General features: G+C 56.5%; 1 protein-coding gene across 7 annotated transcripts in view; it reads right to left on the bottom strand.

The window, feature by feature from the left end:
* The window catches only part of Nphp4 (nephrocystin 4), a 97896-nt gene that overhangs the window by 53817 nt on the left and 29775 nt on the right, over positions 1-14304 (bottom strand). For 6 of the 7 annotated variants that reach the window (XM_010627835.2, XM_010627840.2, XM_010627838.2 and 3 more), the window contains 4 exons: positions 10869-11005; positions 7678-7859; positions 7043-7169; positions 5310-5507 (listed from right to left, as the gene is read on the bottom strand). In XM_010627835.2, coding sequence (XP_010626137.1) covers positions 5310-5507; positions 7043-7169; positions 7678-7859; positions 10869-11005 — 644 coding nt within the window. The remainder of the gene's footprint in view (positions 1-5309; positions 5508-7042; positions 7170-7677; positions 7860-10868; positions 11006-14304) is intronic. The other variant, XM_010627836.2, reaches the window with a different exon arrangement.

Raw genomic sequence — 14304 nt, 5'->3', positions numbered from 1 at the left:
AAACAGTACCAGAAGGGCCCACTTGTGGCCCAAATGGGTAACTTCACACGGGGGACAGACACCCTGGGCCACCCCAGTCCCAGTGGGGAGAGGTACAAGCGAACCCTCAGCCTCGGGGAAGGCTGTGCTCCATGGAGTGTGGGACAGGCAACTCGAAAAACCACCTCAGGTCTAAATCTGGGCGCAGGGACAGTGCCAGCCCAGAGCTACATTCTCTCTGCTGAAGGAGCGCGGTACAGAGGGCGGGGCCCTGAGGAAGGGACTGGAGGTTATAAGCTAGGGCAAGGATGGGCGTGTGTCCCCATGTGTGACCCCCTCCTAGCTCTGTCCCCTGCGAAAGCTTGGACACAAACACACACCCTGGATCTTGATTCCCAACTCGTTATTCACCTTTATAAAGAACCAGGGCTCATCACAAACAAGCAGTGAGCAAGCATTACAGTCTGAAGGAGCCTAAGGAGACAGGATGACAGAGCAGGTACCATCCAAGGGAGGCCACAGAGGAGGAACCCGGCACAGGGAGGGAGACACCAGGGAACTGCGGGCTTTGGTCCACACCGACACTCAAACCCAGTCACTGGTGACCTTCACAGGGGATCGGGGTGGTGCACCAGAACTCTGACTATCATTCACAGTTTTTCTGTGGCCCTAAAACTGTTACAGGAAGGAAGTGTATGCTTTTAAAGGCAGAGTGTGGGTCACCACAGATCCTCACAGGAACTGCAGCCACCCTGTCGGGAACAGGGACAAGGTCAGGCGCCCCTGGGGCTCCCCGTTATGCCAGACAGCAGAGTGCTGGGGAACAGGCCGTGCTAGAAGAGCCACAAGGACACCAGGCCGGCCTGAAGGGATCCATCTGCCCAAATCTGGGACAACTGGGGCACCAAAATAATTATGGGCAGCAATTTAAGAAGTTTAATCACGCCCAGTGAAAGAATGGCTCACCCGTGGGTGGGGTTGGGATGCCCAGGGCTCCTTATGGATGGGGCATCAAGGATGCCACAGGGGGAAACCTAGGTGAGGCCCCTGAGACTGTCAACCAGAAGAAAACACAGGCAATGTCACCCGCACTGGCCAGATGGCCTCCGGTGGACAGCGAGTGCCCAAGACATGGGCCTCACTCACACAATCTTCTGGTCAGGAAGCCGTCATCCTATTCTGATCAGAAGGAGCAATCTAAATAAGGAGAAATCTAAAGATTCTCAACAACTTGGAGAAGAGACTGTGATATTAAAAAATAAAATAAAATCATAAAAAACAAAGAAAGGCCAAGAACTGTTCCACGTGCAAGGGCACCAGACATGGAAACTAAACACAAGAACCTTGGCCGGATGCTGTCCTGGAGGAAAAATGCCACCAAGAGCTGGGTGGGCAGGACAGGGACGCGGGCTGGACCAAAGCACTGGCCAGCGCCACACAGTGCCCGGACAATGGCCTTGCTGGGGTCACAGAGGAAGAGCCGCAGCCTTGAGAGATTCCCATGGGTGCCCATGAAGTTCAGGGGTCAGGGACCGCAAACGTCCAGGGAAACAAGGGTTTGTAACACACCAGGCAGGCAACAGGAGAGCAAATGCAGGGAAAGCAAACACAGCAACCATCTGTCAGCAATCAGTGGTCCTGGGTCCAGAGTGAGCCAGAGTCCTTTGTATTTCTGCAGATTATCAATAGTTGGGTACCATGTCCACATGCAAGAGTTAAGGAAATGAAATGAAGTCCGATTATGCCACTGTTACAAGTAATAACAGTGTTAAGAAAATAGGTAAGGTACAAGCTATGAATGCATTCATAACACCTGTATTTGCCCTGGGATTTGTATCCCGACTCCACCTACTCAGCAGTAAGCCGGACAACTCAAAACAGAAATGGGAGAGACTGCGGAACGGCCACTTGTGGAGAGCGTTAACGACAGAGACGCACACAACAGAGAACTCTGTGTCCCTGGTCATTGGGAAGTGCAGAAGGAAACTGCAGAAGGGCCCTCCCCACCTCCAGGAACAGCCACAGGACTGGCCAGGCCCCACACTGACTCCCTGAGACCCAGCCAGGCCACAGCCTGGGTGCTGGAGAGGCGGGGAGGGCCCGGCCAGGAAGCGCGGCCTGCTGCAACCTTGCGATCGGCACAGGGACAGCTTCCGTCTCCAGACCTGCAAGACCCAAGCTGCCCCACCTGAGAGCCACCGAGTGGGCGGGCAGTAATTTGTCCCAGCAGGCATGGAAAGCTGAAGTACAGAGGCCTCAAACCAGCAGTTGCTGAAGGCGGCAGGATCTGGGGAGATGAGCAGAGGTTTCAGAAGCAAGGAGAAGCCAGGTGCCCAGACAGCAGCGGCTACAAGTGTGTACAACCAAGACTCACGTAAGGAGCCCTGGGCTCTGTATGGTCACGGTGGGGGGTTTATTTTAAAAACAACAACCAAAAAAAAAAGCCCAAGATGCCCAGAGGCTCCTGAAACCAGACCCCTTCCTGACTGGCCCAGCACGAGAGCCAGAGTCCCTTTTGGTTGTTCAGGCTGACCTGCTTCCGGTTTCCACTTCAGGCGACCACGAGAACTTCTGCTGCCACCCCTACCTCAGGGCGCACTGGGCAGGCGAGGGGGTGGGACCGGGCAGGGACAGGCTCTGTGCCACCTGCCTCAGTGCTTCCCACCTGCCTGGATCCAGAGACGCAGTCCTCAGCTTCCTTCTGACTCCTGGCTGGGCAGGAAGGCAGCGTTCATGAAGGAAATGCTGGGAGAGGAAGATGGCTGGTGACAGAGGCCAAGGATCCTCACACGACAAAAAGCACCCTGCATAGACACCCGCGAGCCCAGGACGGGCACTTCCTCCAGTTTGTCCCCTGAAGCTGTAAAGTTCTGAGTCAACTAACAGCCAGAAACCTGCACCCATTCCCGAGGTGGATCCCAACAGGCCAATGGAGTTGCTCTCAGGAGCAGCCTGGCTGAGAGTGTCCAGGTCAGAGCCAAGGCGGACGGAGCATCCCCACCAGAGTCCAGCAGGTTGCCTCCACGGCGCTCTCTGCTGCTGCTCCAGTGTGTGAACACCGGCTCAAAAGTACATTTTTAAAAAGACAAACCAAAACTCGGTTTTTAAAAAGCTGCTATCTTTCCTAAAGCCCTAAGAGAAGCCTGACATTTGGGATGAAGCAGGAAATTCAGCAGTTTCTCCCTCCTTAGCAATGTCAAGGGTGGACGACTTTGAATCAGCAGATCAGCAGCCCTGACCGCTTGCAGGGCTTGGAGAACAAAGCCTCAAGCTGTGGCAGACAGAAACACAGATGCCTCCTCCCAAGGCATCACACGCTGCCCTCTATGCCAGGCAGCACGGAAGAGACTGGACCAGGACATGCATTGAGCTCCAGAACACAGAGGGACGATTCCAAAACACCTCAGAAGAGCTCCCTATAGCCAGGCGTGGAGGCGCACATCTGTAATCCAGCACAGCAGGAGGCTGAGGCAGAAGGATCTCAAATTAGAGCCCAGCATGGGCAACTTAACAGTTTAACAAGACCCTGTCTCAAAATTTTTATAAAAGAGGCAGGGATGTAGCTCAGGGCAGGAGCCCTAGCTTCAATCCCCAGTATCACAGAACATGAAAATGAAAATTTAAAAACCCGCTACAGATCTAACTGTCAAGCTTCAGGAAATTTAGATTCATGGAATTTTCAGAACATCTCCAAACACAGAGAACTCCAGAGCACGGCACCGCTGTATCCCAGGCACCTAGACCAGCTCCTTGCACGAGGCCAGCGCCCCAACTTTTGTTAAACCGGCACGTTTTGTTCACGAACAGCAGTCCGATAGGTAAACACTAAACTGGCTAGATCTCCACCACTCAGAGGTCGGGGAGGGCCTGCTTAGTCACGTGACCTCCAAAAGTTCTGTTTTCACCCCCTCGAGCCCAGGGAAGACTGGGCATTCTGAAGTGAAAACGCAGCAAGACGCAGGGTCTGGCTCTTCAGTGCTCTTCTGCCCCATGTGCTCTGCTCCTGTGCCCTGGGAGTCAGTCAGAAGCCTCAGGGAGCCCCGCCCTGCACAGCCACAATCCCCAAAGCAGTGTCGCAGTCAGACCCGACAAGGCGCTCGGTCCCCAGAGTCCAGGGAGAAAGGCTGCTTCTTGGCCTCTTCACAGCTAAGCCAAAGGCAGGGCAATGACTGGGTGCCAGCAGCTTAGACTAACTAAAGGATGGCGAAAAACAGCACCTGGGCCTGCTGGTTTGTTTTGAGTAACTTGGAGCCCAGGGAATTCATTCACACAGGTGATCGGGCACGGGCTGGATGCGGTATCAGCCGGCATCCTCCGGACCAGGCTCCCCTCCTGTTATGCTGTGGACAGATGGACAGCCTACGAGGGCCATGGGCAACTGCGGCTCCCGGCAGCTGGCCTGAAGCATGAATCCACGATCCAAGGGCCAGAAAGAAGAGCACACGCTGGGAGACGGAGGGCAGAGCAGAAGGCCAGCGTAGGGACACAGCAGGGTCACAGCAGCATCAGGGATCAGCCCACAGCAAGAAAACATGCACGGCCTGGCTCGGGCAGGAACTTCGTTCAGGGATCTGTTCCTGGGACAGGGGCTGCTTCGCTCCTCCCACTTGTAAAGTAGGAAGATGAGCTATGTCCACCAGGGCTGACTGAGAATCTGATGAGCTGGACGAATTTATGTCAAGCTCTGAGTGCAATGAGGGTGTCTGCGGCAAGGCGCCAGGTTCTGTCTCTGCAGACCCAGGGCATAAATGTGGGTGGAGGGCTCGACAGCAAGGATGTACTCCAAACCAATGGAGGAGAAATCACAGAGGCCAGGCCAGCCGTGAACAGTGAGCTTGAGGCTGCTGCTGGGAACACATGAGGTCACTGCGTTTCTCCCCACCTGTCTATATGACATTTTTTTAGAATAGAAAAAGTATTTTTAAAGATGTGCACGCCAAAGTGTTTGTGGATGAAAGTTATGCCTGGAACTTGCCTCAGAGCAAAGCGAAAGGGCTGTGGAGAGGGACAGAAAGCAAATGGCCCAGGAAGGCAGAAACTGCAGGTGTGGCCTGGGTTCAAGTTACTGCCCAGTCCACATTGGTTTAAAATTCCTAACAGAAGTCCACGTTGGTTTAAATTTCCTAACAGAAGAAGCCCCACAAAGGGACAAGAAGGAAGGAGGAGACCCGTGTCCTGGAAGTATGAACATGCCTGGAGGGTCTCATCCAGCTGCAGGTGGCGTCCCTCAGAACAAGGGGCCAGAAGCCCAGCAGCGTGACCCACCCCCAGCCCCTCAGGCCCACGTGAGCCACAGAGGGGCCACGTGTGTCTGAGGCTTGTGTTCCCACCGTCTCACAGGCAGCTGGGGAGAAGGAGCAAGCCCGGGCTGGCGCTGAGGGTGTCCTTGTTTCCTCCGACATCTGGATCTCTTCGTGTGGGGGGCCGACACAGGCCTCACCCCTTAACTGCTCCATGGTAGTGACTCGTGGGGAAAACCATCTCCTGCCAGGGCACAGCCCCTTCCCGGGCTGCACTGAAGAAAGCACCTGACAACAGTGAACGGAACACAGTATGGAGACAGTCACAGGCCACGTCCAGAAGAGCTGATGGGCTGTGACATGTTCCAAAAGTCCCCAGGGGCCAAGGCGACTAAGCATTCCAGCAAACAGTTAAAGAATCGTAACATGTATCACAAGACATAGGGCGCCTGGGTTTGTTCTGGCCCTCAGACTTCACACTCACGAGTAAATTATAATTAATATTCCCGGAGCAACTAACTGTGAGTCCAGAGTGATGGGGACCCCTCCCCAGGCACAAGGCCAAGCTGCACCCCTACCCTGTGCTCTCCACACCCCACACCAGCAGCAGCACCTGGGGCACCCCTCAGGACCAGGTGTCAGGGCCTTTGGCACCTCCTGGAGTGCCCCATAGCCCACTCCCCTGCTGCTCACTTCCCAGGCTTGGAAGTCACCCCCAGCCCAAGACACCCCAGTCCCACCCAGTCCTAGGCACCCACACACAGCCAATGAAATTTCTCGAGATAATTACAGTGGGACCAGGGACAAAGTTCCACTGAGATGACCAGGACCCTGGGCCATGTCCCTGACAGGACTCTGAATCACACAGGCTAGAAGGGTGGCCACTGTGCCCCGGTACCCCATCCCCAGGGCTCCTTCATCCTCACAGCTGCCCCTCCTTGGGGACAACCACTGGGGTGTGGGCAGGCCAGTCCACACAGGACTCCAACCTCCTCTGTGGTACTTGTCGAAACAACACTGGATTTGTTACACAGAAAACTGAGTCCTAAGAATAATGAGAGCTGAGTTTACTAAGCAATCCAGAGCAGCGGTGTGAACGATGCCTGCGTGCTGTATTTCCGCAAGCCCTTACTCCTTACTGTAATGTGTACATGTAAAGCCCACTCTAAGAAGCCATTTATCATTCACAGATTCGGGCTTTCCCACTTAATGTGATATGAAAAAGACACTAAAATGGCCTCGTTTTTCAAAATAATTATTGATCCCATAATTATGAATTAATGCACTCATGATACATGAAACTTACCGAACTATGTCAGTATCGGCCAGCAGAATGTATCCTGAACACAAAGACAGGGTGCTCTAGAATCATACGCTATACTTGCTACAATTTTCTTTTGCTTTTTGCAGCACTGAGGATTGAACCCAGAGCCTTTGAATTGAGCTACATGCACAGACCCCAGCTCGTTGTAGCTTTTTTTTTTTTTTTTGGTACCAGGGATTGAACTCAGGTGTAACCACTGAGCTAAATCCCCGACCCCTTTTAACTTTTTTTTAAGAGACAGTCTCACTAAAGTCATTAAGTTGCCCAGGCTGAACTCAAATTTGTGATCCTCCCCATCGCTTCTCGGCCTTTTAGCTAAGATCAAATGTGATCCTCCTGCCTCAGCCTCCCAGAGTCCTGGGATCACAGATGTGCATCACCATACTGGCCTTGCTACAGCTTTTAGTGGGCAAGAGAATACTCATGCTAACTATGTCCATGCTGGGCACATAGGGCCCACCCGCCCCCGGAAACCTGGGCACAGAATGCTGATTCTCACATTGCCGTCCGCTCCGGAGAAGCTGCTGAACACGTACTCCAGCTGGAAGGTGATGGCGAAGGCAGGGTGACTGACCATCTCGGGGAGTCGCAGATGGCTTCTCAAAACCAGAGCCTGGCTTCCACAGCTGGGTCAGAAACACAGGTCAGAGCCGTGAGGGCGTCGCTCCCGCCCTGTGCATTCCCACTCAGCTCTCTTCCAAACCGCCAGGGCCAGCCTGCAGGATGGGGTGGCATCACCCCGAAGTGCGGCGGATGGGAGGCAGCTCCTCCTGGGGACGCACAGGAGAGGACAGCGGGGCGCCCCAGAGATGCCAGGACTCGGGTGGGAAGCACCAGATTAAATGGAGTAGGGCTCTCCGCCTTTGGGACGCCAGGATCCTGGGGTACATCTGCCTTGCCATGCAGGGTCTCCTCGGCCCCTCGGCTGCCCTGGCCAGAAGCATCCAAAATGCAAACTCCTGGCTGCCACAGCACACACACAACCCGCGTGCTCCACCAAGTGGGCACCCAGAGCTTTGCACAGGTGGGCGCAGAGGAGTGTGGGGAGGGCTCGTCTGGAGGGACAGGGGACAGCCTCGCCTCGCCGTGGCCCTCGCAGTCCCCACCCACCTCCGCGGGGCACCCAGCGGGTACCTGGTCCTGGCCGAGGAGCTCACTTTCCTGCTGAAGCTGGCAGAGCGCGACAAGGCCACATCCATCTCGGGCACCAGCACCACCACCTGCGGCCGCTGCACGAAGCCCAGACCGTTGTGCACACCTACGTGCAAGCGCCGCTCCAGAACCCCTAGGGCACCACCGTCCAGCAGGCCACCTCCCTGCAAGGACACAGGGTGGGCAGAATGAGCCCCGCACCCGGGGAAGCTCTGGGGAGCAGGCAAGCAGAGTGAAGCAGCCAAAGCGGAAGTCACGGGCATCTCCAGGTGAGGTGACACTTAGTGAAAGGAGTCCAAGCACTGCGGGACACTTCCTGGGGATCCTGGCCTTTCCCACGCAGCCCTGGCTTCGCCTCTGCTGAGCCCGCTCTGGCTCCCCCGGCTTGGGTGACAAGGCTCGGATCTGTGGGGCTCAGAGCCACCTCGCCGGGGAGAGGCTGCAAGGACGGGGAGGCACCGAGGCAGGGCAGGCGGCCTTTCGACCCCGCCACACAGAGACAGGACGCAGGGAGGGAGAGGATGGCAGGAGGTGCACACTCAGGCAGTGAGTCATAAACCAATCAAAATGGAATCTGCCCCAAAGTGATGGCGGGATATTAAAGCGTTTCATCTTAACAGAAAGTGAACAGGCGCTCTAACAAATGAGCAGGTCACCCCTGCAGGATATTAGTGTTTATTAAATTATGTGGTCTCTGCAAAATGATCTGAGTTTTACAGTGCTCTACACTGTCCATTACTCAAGCTGAAAGGACCAAGATTCAGCCTATTAGTTTTTGGATAATGAAAATAAAACTATGCAGATAACTGAGTATCTGCCAGTTGGACAGTAAAAAAACACAAAGGCTGCTAAAATACATAATAAAGTTATTTTACGGGAATATGCAAAATCCAACAATGAGGTTCTTAAAATATCTCCTCCCTCACACAATCTGCTCTGAAAAATAAGAATGCAGCAGGAAGTACACCAGGAAAATGGATGCTGCCCTTCCATCCGCTCCGGGTTCTGCTTTCACTTTACCCAGAGTGGGGCTCTGCGAGGCTGCGCCAGCAGAGAGGGGAGGAGGCAAGCAGTGACCTGGTCCATAAACACATAATCCATGACCCGCTCACCCGCTGGCAGAACCCGACTGAAACGCTCACTCTAGCAACAACTGGACACCGGTGCACAAGACACCAGGCAGTGGACAGAACGGTCCCTGTCCTGACACTCACAAGCGGAGCCCAGGGGTTGGCCCCGCTCAGAGAGGACAGCTGCACACTCCCTGGCAGCGCTAAGCCCGAGGGAGACATGGTGCCAGAGTCACTGAAGAGGCTTGGTGGCACCCACCAGATGGTCAGGTGCACACAAGACGGGAAGCTGCATGGTGTAGCACACAGGTCTGCAGGAAGCACACCAGGAAGGGTCGCCGGTCCCAAGGCCAACACGGGCTAGCACCAGTACCCAGAGAGGTGGCCCAGGGAGTGGCCCTGGGTTCAGTCAGGGCCCCGCAGAGACCCCGTCCCCATCCTGCACACATAGACCACAGGGGCAGGGTGATGCAGAGCCAGGGCCAGTCAAGGGTCTCAGACAGGGAGGAGAGCCCGCTGGACGTGTGCTTCCTGGAGACCTGGCTGGCCCTACAGTGGATGAGCTGCTCTCTGGGACCCCTGAGAAGCCAGCAGACCCAACCTGCCAGAAGACCTTCACAGGCAGACAGCCAAAGCAGCAAACGTCACCCACAGCCTCCAACAGAAAGAGGCGCACACCAGCCTCCAAGGGCCGACCACCCTGGGGGTCACGCCAAGTGGGTGAGGCCCGAGAGCTCTGGCCAAAGCCCCGTGTTGGTGACCGTCTGGTCCATGTCACCCTCCAGCGGCAGCTGGGCCATGTCGCCCAGAGGCAGAAGTCCAGGGGAGGAAGCAGAAATGCAGACATTCTCCAGCCTCTGCTGCATTGGATTTGCAACCATCCCCAGCAAAGCCTACAGGGGCAGAGGATTCACACCATGGGTAAAGGCTGTGGCCCCAGCAGGCACCAGCAGCCAGCATGGCTGACCTGTAAGGATCCTTGCACCTTGCGTGGTTCCTCTCAGGAAGAGCCAGGACACACAGACAGGGTCCCTTCAGCAGGTCATGGGGTCCCAGAGTACATGCAGCCCACCCACAGGAAGACAGACAGGTAAACACTTTTCAGGCAAGAGAGGTGACAGGGGACCCTTCTCCCCACAAGAGGCGTTTCCACCAGGCCATCAGCCCAGAATGGGCCGGCCGTGCACGGCACATCCCATGTTCCTGGACCTCCCTGCCACAGGGCCTGCTCGGACAGCGCCTGGGACAGCGGGACAGGCCAAGGCGAGGTCGCCGGGGGCATCCTGGGAAGTGTGGGGCCACAGAGGAGCTGTGCATCCTGGAGAACCCGCAGCATCTGGGGAGTCCTGCACACAAGGTAAGCCCTACCCGGGGCCTGGGTGCGCGGTCCTCACTGTGAGCTCTTCTGACGTCCCACCTAACGAGGTGAACCCCCAACCTCCCAGAGCACGGGGGGCAGTGTGCTCCCCACCAGGCTCTCAGTGAGGAGACAGGACAACGTCCACACCGCAGTGCAGAGCCTGGGGCACTGGGCCAGGGAGCACCTCTCACAGAAACCACCGTGGAGGGCAGGAGGGACAGGACAGCGGCTTCCGGACATTCCCAAAGTGAGCTGCATACCCCCAAAATTGTATGGGTTTCTCCAAGCCCACTTGGTGACAGGCCTTCCCTTTTTTTTTTAATTGATCCCAGGACCACTGCACTGAGCTACGTCCCCAGCCCCAAAGTCTAAACTGCTCAGACTGAGCCTTAATTTCCAATCCTCCTGCCTCAGCTTTCCCAAGTGCAGAGATTACAGCTGAGCAAGGCCACACCTGGCTCCGTAATGCACTTTTAAATGAAGCTGCTTCACAATCTATCAAAATTCACATCTCAGGGTAACACCTTCACTGCTGTTTAAGACAACGTAAGGCTGCAGGATCTGCAGGGGGCTTGGTCACTGGAGGGAACGGGTCCTCTAAAACGTACCTAATGGACCACTTCAGAGACAGGAGAAAGGGAGAGATGGGACCAGGTCCTGTGGGCCACACTGCCCATGCCCAGCAGCATCCGTGCCCAGCCCTGCATCCCAGCACGGAGAAGTCCCCGAGGCCAGGGCTGTACCTCCCGGGAGTGGTCGTCCACCAGGAGCTCCAGAAGCTCCTCCTCAAACTTCTCCAGGGAGGGGTACAGGGAGAAGAAGACGTCATCCAGGTGCCACGTCGCCGTCTTCTGAAGGCGTGGCTTCCGGAGAGCATCACCTACAACAGTGAGACGGCTCTCTGAGGGTCCCAGGGAGCCATCAGGGACCCCACAGAGACAGACGCAGGCAGCAGCACAGAGACAGATGCAGGCAGCAGCTCAGAAACACAGGAAGCCACCGAGACTCTGACAAGGGAACTGCACTCACCACCCAATGTCCACCCAGACCTCCTCGTGCTGGGCGACTACCAGACCACGGGTTATGGAAGGCAGAACAGCACCTGCGCCCTGTAGCTTGGCTTCCCTCTCACCTCCTTCCCCTCAGGAAGAAAAGAGCCGAAGGTACCGTGTTCCACACCGGTGCTCACACCTTGAACCATTCGGACACACGGGACCACACACATGGCACGGCCACGCGTGGAGCCTAGACACTGCTGGCACCACAGAAAATAGCCTGGCCCTGCCCAGAGCGCTTCCTGATCCTGAGGGCAGGGAGAACAGGGCCCAGGATGGAACTCAGGGACAAGCCGAGGCAGAGAGGGACGACCAGGGCTGCCAGGGAGGCAAAGCCAGCCACCGCCCCAGACACCCAACCAGGGACCTGCCCTCCACTCTCCGCCTCTCCTGCTCCTGTCTCCATCTCCCTGGATGCTGCCTCTGATTATTTATATATCAGATATAAAGGTGCAGATTTGCTAAAGCCAACTCTGATGTTCAAAGAGAAGACAGTGGGGCTGGTACTCAATGCCAAGAAAACAGCTCCCAGCTGCACTCCGCCTGGTGCCGGCAGAGGAGTCTGCCTCTCCCTCATGTGGCTGAGCCTCTGTATGACAGACACGCAAGTGCTTGACTCCATGGAGCTGCCGAGGAACAGTGGTCAGGGTGCACCTTGCCCTGGAGATGTTTATGTCGTGTGTGTTTTACCAGGTTCCAGTGTCGCGTGTGATGGCGGAGTGAGTTCCTGAAGAGCGTCCTACACCGAGACCTCCCCAGGCTGTGGCCAGACAAGAGGCAGAAAAGGGAGGAAGCAAAGGCACAGCCCAGTGCAGACTTGGCACCGAGGAGCCAGGGGGTGCTCACAGCCCTGCTAGGCAAGGGCAATGCCCCTGTGGTGGCACAGTGGGTCCCCAGGACCATGTCCAGTACCTGGACCCCTGCAGTGGGCCGGAAGCATCACAGCAAAGCCCAGCCCTGGGAGAACATGGGGGAGGAACCCAGAGCAGGTGAGCAGGGGCTGAGGGAGGGGAATGGGGGAAACGCACACAGGGAGCCTGTTCTCCCTGCCTCCACGCTTTCCTCTGGGTCGCTGACAACCACATTCTGTGAGTTAATTGACCCTGCTCACGACCAGGGGTGGGAGCAACCATCCTCCACACAGTCTTGGCGCTTTCTGCAGGAGCTCCTTGACCCATGCCGCTCTCCCCATCATAGTGGCTGCTGCAGGTACCGACAGGCCGTGTGGGGTCGCTGAAGAACCCTTGCCCCAGGCCACAGTAGTGCTGCTGCCACAGAGCCGTGAGAGATGCAAGTGCCCAGCAGGCACAGCTTTGGGGACACAGGTAAGCCTGCCTGGCAGAGAGGGTGGCAGGACATCAGGCCCACGCAGGCCTACTGGGACCTGGCACCTCCTCCTCCCAGGCTCAGCGCCTTCCCTCTCCACCTTTAAACCCTGGACCATCCATATTTCCCCCATCCAGGATTTCTGCCACTCTCCAAGGAAACTCTAGACTCCTGGGACACCTCTAAAATACCCAGGACACTGAGCAGCCCCTGTGGCCACTGCCTGCTGGGTGTCACAGGCGGAATCGACGAGCAGTGCCCAGCACTTTTAGTTGGCATCCACATCACCAGGCAGTGAAGGTTCTGCAGACCCCAAGAGAGATACCAGACAGCCTCCTTTGTGGGTGGGGACAACATGCCCATCTTCCCACAGTGCTGGCCTTGACCCATATCCACATCTGCTCCCAAGGTGGTGTGTGGAACCGCTGCCCCCGGGCATTAAGATGCTGAAGGATACCCAGCCACCCAGCTGTACACAGCTGCAGGAGAAAAAAGGAAACCCACAGTTAATGAAGACTGTCACACCTAGAGCCACAGCCAGAGGAGAGGCCAGCACAATGGGGTGTGGGGAAGAAAGGACAGGGACAAAGAAGAGAGGACCACACCAGAGGCCATAACCAGGCCACAGGCAGCACAGGGAGCAGGAGACGGGACACAGGACAGACGAAGCAGCTGGGAGCCCACAGCCCCCACCTCATGACCCAGAGCCCAGCAGGGAGCTGAGTGGAGACCTGGAAGCCATGACCAACAGGGAACAGCAGAGTCCTACAGTGCAGGTGCAAGGAGCAGCCTCACCGATGACCCAGGGCACAGTCACCAAGCAGGGCCAGGGGACAGGACAGTGCTGGAGAAAGGAGGCAGGCTCGGGAGCCAGGCTGATGCAACCCCAACAGTGGTAATGGCCCTGGACCAAGAATGCCACACTTGGCCTCAGCTGCTGCCATGAAGCAGGCAGGAGACAGAGTCCATCTGCACCATCAGCATGGGGACCGAGGGACAAGAGCCACTCCAGAGTCACCCTGAACACCGCACTAACAAAGGCCCAGCCTCCACTCCTAGGAAAGAGGTGCCCGTGTACACACGTCTGGTGCAAACTCTACACGTAAGTCATAGCAGCCATCTTGGCGGATGATTTCATTCAGCAAAAGATAACACAGGACTCACGTGTGTCTGGCAAATTGCAGAGTTCACCCCCAACAGTTCCATCCCCACCCGCCCACTGGTTGTCCCCACAGAGACTAGACACCAGGGCAGGGCACTTGGGAATGTGTGCAGCAGAGACCTGCCACCCTGTGCATGTCCCGGGTTGACGGGAAAGCAATGGGAGTCCTAGCCTCAGGCACACAAAGTGATCCCAGCAAATAGACAAGTCCACGCGGACAGGATCCACAGTGATGACAGAGAACGCACTGAGGACAGGGCACTCGGGGCAGAGCTGGTGAGTGCACAGTGACATCAGCTTACGTGCAGGGGCCCCAACAAGCCTGGTGGCACCCAAGCACCAGGTCACCATGCTCAGTGTGCCACCGGGATGTACACTGCTCACAGGACCCACAAAGAGTGCAGGACTAAGACTGGCTCCTTTTGAGAAGCATCACCTTGATGCCGTATTGCAGCCTCAACAACTGGACAGAAGGAGCAGAGTCACTGGAGCAGGGGCACGGGTCAGGCAGGAAGCAGACTCTTCAACTGACCCAGCGAGGCCCCAGCCACCATTGCCACTGTCACGACCCTGGCCCACACAGAGGCAAGGAAGTCGGTCTCGGGCACAGGAAGCCGTGGGGGAGGAAAGGCGAGA

This window comes from Fukomys damarensis, unplaced genomic scaffold, assembly GCF_012274545.1.
Source record: "Fukomys damarensis isolate Sample0158 unplaced genomic scaffold, DMR_v1.0_HiC HiC_scaffold_23, whole genome shotgun sequence".
Lineage (NCBI taxonomy): Eukaryota > Metazoa > Chordata > Mammalia > Rodentia > Bathyergidae > Fukomys > Fukomys damarensis.
The sequence above is the reverse complement of the archived record's forward strand: the minus strand, read 5'-3'. Positions and strand labels throughout refer to the sequence as shown.